Source organism: Cynocephalus volans, chromosome 7 (assembly GCF_027409185.1).
Source record: "Cynocephalus volans isolate mCynVol1 chromosome 7, mCynVol1.pri, whole genome shotgun sequence".
NCBI classification, from domain to species: Eukaryota; Metazoa; Chordata; class Mammalia; order Dermoptera; family Cynocephalidae; genus Cynocephalus; species Cynocephalus volans.
The window spans coordinates 155,771,401-155,778,833 of NC_084466.1; the positions used below are offsets into that span (position 1 = coordinate 155,771,401).

The 7,433-nt window shown below is 45.4% G+C and overlaps 1 protein-coding gene across 1 annotated transcript in view; it reads right to left on the reverse strand.

Moving 5' to 3' along the window:
* C7H10orf90 (chromosome 7 C10orf90 homolog) overlaps window positions 1–5,977 on the reverse strand; it is a 223,576-nt gene extending 217,599 nt beyond the window's left edge. The window contains 1 exon segment of the mRNA XM_063103500.1: window positions 5,738–5,977. Coding sequence (XP_062959570.1) covers window positions 5,738–5,977 — 240 coding nt within the window.
* Window positions 5,978–7,433: the final 1,456 nt, after the last annotated feature.

Here is a 7,433-nt window from a genome sequence, read left to right on the forward strand (position 1 = left end):
CCTTGCTTTATGCAGGAATCAGATGTGTATGAACTCATATTCTTCAGTCTTCTTGTCAGTGATGAAATTTGCAGCTGACTACAGGAGGGGCAGGCTCTGAGTGGAAATTGCTTTCAGCTCATGGGCAGTGATGGCCAATCTCAGAATTGCTTGGGGTATGGGGATTAACTCCAAGTCAAGAAAGTAGAGGGTCATGAGTCCCTGTCACCTGACACTTGGGGTGTGAAGAAGGAAGGAAGAGGAGTGTTTCAGCCCAATTTCAACAGGACTGCTTGCACGAGGGCAGCATCCTCATAGCACTGGTTGTGAATCGCCTGAGCCCAGTGGCCACGTCTTCCTACACAGCTCTGTGGCAGGGCTGGAGACGGCAGGAAAAGGTGTACTGGGACTCAGACAACAACTCACTTTCATGGGGTGCTGCCTCCATGCCAGGCCTGCAGCTCAGCCCTTTATATAGATTATCTCTTAATCAACCCTATAAGGTAGATATTGTCATTGTTCTCATGAAGACAGATGGGAAATGAGGCTCAAAGAGGTCAAGAAGCTTTCCAAGATCACTCAGCTAGAACCTCCCCCGCCCCCAGTCATAATGCAGTGCCCTGACTCTGCACCACACCTTTCATCTGTCACTCTCCTCCCTTGGTTTCGCAGAAGTGTGGACCTGGTCTCCCCACCCATGCCCAAATACCTAGTGGAAACTGGCCAAAATGGTATCAGGTGGACCTCACAAGCTTGGCTGCAAATGGCCCTGGGTCAAGTCACACTTTACCTATAATAAAACATCACACAGTGCAGTTAGGTTGGTGACCTCAGTCATCAGATGTGCTTCCTGATGGAATGAAACTGATTTCAGACCTCTGACCCTTCATACCTCTCCGGGACCTTGCCCTCTGATGGCCAGTGTCCCATTGGCAGGTGCAGGGAGGGGCTGGTAGAGTAAAGAGAGTGGGCTATGTCGAGATCCAAGGGTGGACACTTCATTTCCCTTTCGCCTCTTGGAATTCCCTCTTCCCATGTTTGGATGGAAGCTCCCAGTCATTGCAATGTAGGCGCACATGTTGAGGTGTCTGAGAGGAGCACCAAGTACATGCCCAGACAGCAGGCATGGCCTGGGTGGGAGGCAGGGGCTACTGACCTGTTCGTGCAGTGGCAGAGCTAACTGGAATATTTGTTGTCCTGTGTGAAACAGCCTTTTTCAGCCCTCCTCGTCCTGGGGGCTCGTGCCTTTGCTGTCACTGCAGCCAGAGCCACCAGCATATCCCAGCAAAAACATCACTCGGAAGCCAGGACGTCAGGAAGAAAAGTGAGACTCCGAAGACTTTGATCTGCCTAAAGCTCTTCAACTTGGCTGGGAAATAGGTAAAATTGTTTTGCACCTTTTGATAACTTTGAGAAGAAAGGGAATGTTTGTTTTACCTCCTGTTCAGTCTCTGTGACCTCTTTACTCCCTGAATCAAGATATGTTGAAGTTCCCGCACTTCAAACTTGGGTGCTTTTATCTCACCAGACCTAAGGGCATGCCCTGACCACTTGAAAACATTCATCAAAGCCAAAAGCAAGTTTCTCCACCCTGGTGGGACATCAGAACCACTCGGAAGATTCCTACTTCGGTCCATGATGGAGTAACCAGACAAAAACTATTAAACAGTGATTTTCAGACACTGGACTCTAAGCAATGCAGGACTGTGAGCCCTGAGAGAGGGAAAAGGAGAGAGATGAGCCCTGCAATTGTCCCCGTCAGCAGGCAGTTTCCACGCTGCAGCTCAGGGAGGGGAGACTCAGCAGAGCCTGGGTCTCACTGAGCAGAGAAGGCAGAGATGGGATTCGGAGAGGTCAGTGTAGCTAGAACTTGTGAAGTGGGGGACTGCAAGGAAAGAGAGTTCTAACAACCTGCAGGGGACCAACAGTATTCTTTGGTGGAATACTTATCTGCACTTGCTTGGGAGAAAACTGCCTGAAACCAGGAAAAGAACTACCAGAAACTGGTAGGTCAGGCAATTCCAGGACTCACACGAAGCTGGAAACAGTTCATGTTCCCACCAACCCAAGGACAAAGACCTCCTCACACATGGGACATTAGGTAACGTTTTCAGAAGGGCTGTGTCTTAGTAGTGGGGCTAAATTAGCCCTGGATCAGGGCTCCTCGGCCTCAACATTGTGGACATATTAGGCTGGGGAAAGGGGAACTCTGTCCTATGCATTGCAGGATATTAGCAGCATCTCTGGTCTCTATCTACTAGATAACAGTAGCATGTTCTCCCAAGCTGTTACCACCAAGACTGTCTCCAAACATTACCAAATATCCCCAGGGAAGCAAAATCATCCTTGATTGAGAACCACTGCCCTAAAGTCTGCTTTAGACTTGCCCCTGCAAATCTTAAAAGTAAGCCTCAGAAGGATCAAGATGCCTTCAGGTAACATAACGTCATACCAGAACAAACCTCAGTGCTCTTTAGAGGATTACAAGACCAAGCACCCAGCAATGTAAATTCACAGTTACCAAAATACAATTTAAAAATTTAAAAATCACCCTGTATGCAGAGAAGCAAGAAAATATGATCCATAACCAGGAGGAAAACCAACCAGCAGAAACAGCTGCAGAAATAACAGAGATGATGATGAACGAATAGACAAGCACCTTAAAATGCTGTTACAAACACGCTCCATGGGCTCCAGGAGGTAGAGGGGCACATGAGCACGATGAGGAGAGAAACGGGACATAAAAGGAGCCACCTGGAAGTGCTTGTGTTTGGTTTTTGCTTATTGCCAGTGCCTTAGTGCTGCTCTGGGCTCACTGAGTCACAGTGGCCTTGGCTGGGCCGCAGCCATATGTAGTTTTTTAAAGTTCACCGTGATTCTTATACCTAGCCAGAATTGAGCACTACAGGCTAAATTTAAAAAAATAATAATTGAGCAGGAACTGGAGATGGAAATGATGATGATGAAGGTTTTGAGAAATACCGAGAGGCATGGCCAAATAGTGATTTCCAAATGCAGAAACTTTCCCTGGCTCATCTAATGAATAAATGTGCTGGAAACTGTCACCTATTGGAAGACTGATGGCAAGCCATGGCTTGTGCACCTCGGCCTGTCCCTATCGTCAGAAAGCTCTCAGCAATCAATTAGGAGATGCCCACTCAGATTCACACTCCAAGAGATGGGACCACATCGCCAGGCTCCACGTGGCTTCCATCCCTGAAGCTGGCAAAGTGTCTGAGCTCTGCTTTACAGGCAGTCTCAGAACGTGTCTGCACTTCGCATGTGGACAGCAGAGCTCAGGCAGGGGCCCAGCCCACTGCTAATTATAGCTATGCCGATATCTGAAATTCATCAAATACATATTCAGGGGTAAGAAATGCCCTTAACACTCTGTGGTTCTAACACCTCTGGGAATTTGAGAGTCAGCAGGGATCAAGGCCTTGCAGATGTGAACCCAAGGGTCCTCAGCATCTTCACCACCATCTGCTTCCAACCCTAGTTACCTTTCAGCACAACAGATTCTGCTCGCCCTTCCTATTAAAAGGCATTTGCATAAGGGAAGGAGCGTGGCTGGACCACCTCTGAGCTAGAATTACATGGCGTCACTGATTGTCCCAGGTGAGAGGTGGTTTCTCCAAGCATTGACACAGCTCAGGACTAAGGCCACAGTTTGAGACAAATCTCAGTCTGTAGTCCTTATACTCAACTCAAGCAGATTTGCAGGTCCTCACAGGAAGAACTTGAAATCCATAAAGTTTTTACAGAAACAAAATCTCCAAAACTAAACTGGGGAACAAACCAGTTGCTTTAATTTAGCATCTTCGTGCATTGAGAGGTCACGTCTGTGACCTTGCTCATTTTTTACCCCGTCGGATACTTTATGGTCAAAGCCTGAGGCAGGTTAAGTGACGGCCTTGGAGCTAACAAAAGAGGAATCACTGGGCTGGATCACTGGGCAGAACCCAGAGGCTGCTAATGGCTCTCTCTTCAGTTCAGGTTGGGAAATTGAGTGAGGAAGTTTTCTTCTTCCCAGGTTTCCTAATCTGAGTGGTGCCAACGTGCCCCAGTGGGAACAACGTGAAAAATCGTTTAATGGACGTGCAATATTTTAAATTCTGAATTGTTTGCTACTAAAACTCAAGAGCAGAGCCTGAAATTCAGAGGGCCAGGAGATGCAGATCCTGTCTGATGGTTTTAAACTAGCTTGTCCTTGAGCCCAAGAAGTGGGCCAGCTGCACTAAGTCTCAAGCCACAGACACATCCAGTCAATCAGGCTGATGGCTGGGGGGAGGGGTCTGGGACTCATTTTAATATTGGTGGCTCATCTGTTGACTGTAAATGGTAATGGGGGATTAGACAACCAAAAAAGTGTGGCTGCGACTGTCAGTATATCTGAAGATTTTTACAACCTCCTGCACAGATGCACTTTTTAAAACATCATTCTCTTCAGTGTGGCTATAGGAATAAATGAAGTTTTATGCATAAAAAATAAATGGAACACAAGAGCTACTGTTGGCTACATTGGATTTAAAATAGAGCCATGAACACTTGTAAAATGCATGATAATATATATAATTCAACAAATTTGTCTCTCTTTGGAGGATGGGAAAATAACCTCAATGAAAATTATGCAATGATAAAATTCTGTCCCCATCCGATTAATTACTTGTGAATAATAACATTTCTGGTGTCTTTCAATTATATTCTAATGGCACACCTTTAGCTCTGGTTGATTGGGCAATGAAGTAATGAACGACTATTGCTGAATTTAATTAACAATCATTATTTCCGTGGCCTTTACATCTCTGTTTACAACATGGAAATTCACGCTCCCAGGGCTGAACTGGGAGAAGCCGGCCTTGAACCCTGTAAAACCTGTTTCTTCCACATTGTGCTTGCTTCCTTATGCCCAGTGCGGGGAACAAAAGACCTGGACTATTTGCCAGCATTCATGAGAAGTTTTCCCTAATAACAGCATCAGTATTCAGAAAGGTTAACTTTTCATAAAGCATTAGCAATTTGCATGTTACATTTATCAAAAGAGATGGGTAAGTGTGCTCTATGGGAGTCAATTACAATGTCGTTCATAATTTATTACAGGTACAATAAAGAGCTGATCAGATTTCATGTGTGTTTTCTTTCTGAAAAGAAAACTGCTGTGGCGATACTAGTTGCAGAATGCAAATATGTTTCAAAATAATGTGTTTATCTCTCTTTGACATTTTAAACCTCTAAAGTGCCCCTTTTTTTCACGAAGTTGTCTCTACTTGAAAATTAGGGCTCACTCTTAAAAAATAAAACACCATTGTTACTGGTCTAATTTAAATCATTCTATTTATCGATCAAGGCGAGTCGTATATATTCCCTTGCATAACACAACAGGGAACAAACAGAAATTTGTTTTTAACAACAGATGACTGCGAGCTTACAGAGCTAAAAATATTTCAACTCACAGCAACCTACTGCAGTTTCTAAAAGTGGATACAAACCACCTATTAAATGTTCGTAAATGCAGACATGTACTATGTGCAAATTACATTCATCCAATATGCTTCCCCCTCCCTATATTTCAAAAACTAAAATAAATTAAGAGATGAAAAAGCCTTTTCCGAATTCCTTGGGAAAGACTACAAACAGATATGATAAATTCATCAGACCAGGTAAAACACCTGAACGTCCATCTGTCTGATAGGCAACGCCTCCATTTCTCTCTGAGTCAAGTTTGTTCCCGTTGTCCCCCACCCACGTTCAGCCATACCTCGTATCTGCTGGCCGCTCGCTCGGCCGTCTGCAGGCCTTGACACATGTGGATGACACAAACTTTGGCTCTTCTCTGGGAGGGAAACCAGTTACTCTTCACAAAATCCATGACCATCACATGGTTTTTCAGCTCTGTACTAAATGTTTTTATCTGAAAAGTCCGATGCACAGGCGTTTCTGCGTGGCCGGTGGCAAACCCCTTCTGATGAGTTTCTGCAGGAATTCCAGAGTGCTGCATGATACTTGGAATCTTGTGACTTCAGCTAGCCAGCCTGGCAGACACAATTTTCTTTGTTTAACGCAGGTATTGAGTGCAGCAGGAGGGACTTGGGAAGTGCCCCAGCTCAGAACCGGCACATTGTTTTCCAGCTCCTGAGCAAGTTGTTCCAAAGTCCAAGTTGCAATCGTGAAGGATGTGGACATGGACACCTCCAGGGTAACCTTTACATGCCATTAAAAAACTCTTTCTTGCTGTGGTCTGTCCATCTCCAGCCTCACGCCCGAGCTCTTAGGTCACTTGAAGTTGTCTCTGATTTCAAAGAAACATTCCCACTGCATCCAGGTTCTGAACACAGAATTCACCTGGTTACTGAGAGGTTCAATATGTTTTTCAGTCTCTAGCCCCTCAAATGCAAATAAATTATTTACGGGGCTCTGTACAAAAGAACCAGGAGGAATAATTGCTGCTTTTTAGAGTTCTTTCTTTCTCTTGCCAGAACTGAAGGGAGCAAGTGAGTGCAGAGTGCCTACAGACACAAAGAGTGTCCTCAGCCCCGAAGGAGAAAAGAAACACATTCAGTGAAAAAGAGAACGCCCAGCACAGAAGTGATGCCTGCAAGTGGGCATTCGAAAAACAGCGTGTCCCTTGGAGGCGGGGCTGGGGAAAGTGCACTGGCTTAGATGAGGGCTCTGGTCCTGGGTCAACCACATGAAGTCTTCTCACCACCCTGAGCCTCAGTTTCCCCAGGAAGAAAATCGGAATGAAAATACCCTACCTGCTACCCCCAGGGTTCTCGTTAGGATCTGATTAGAAAAAGCAGTGAGACAAGAGCAGCGTGGAATAGCATCATGTTGGGCATCATTTTCAAAGTACAGTCATGCATTTTCTGCCCATATTATTTTGCATAGTGCTCTACCTACACATATAATGTAGTGGAGATTTACACAATGCTAAAAATTATTGGATTCTAAATTTCAAATCACTTAGAAATGCAGATCCGTGATATGCTCCTCACTTTTTCAATTCATGTTTTGGCTCCATTTCTATTAACCTAGTAATTTACATGTGAAAATGACAAGCCTTGGGTCCAGGGTGTGCACCAGGAGGAAGCAGATGACAAACCCTGTGGCTATATGTCTAGTCCAGACACAGAACTCTTCTCTGCAGGTGGCTTCCAGCAAAAATGCCCTCACAAATAATTAATTCACCTGCCCCACAAGGAAAGCCATGGGGGAGGCTAAGTGATGAAGGGCCTCCAGATGACTTTGCTGAAGGCAGAGCTGCAATCTCCAGCCCAGACCACCCTCCACTTGCTGTGGGTAGGAGCATTGCAAATACACTCAGCGAAGTTGGGGCATGAGCAGTGGATTGCTGAACTTCCACACTTAGAGGCAATGGAAATGTTGAAGCCGAGAACTAAACCAAAGGCGGAGGTGGAAAAGACTGTAGAGGTCATTTAGGCCAACGTTCTCAT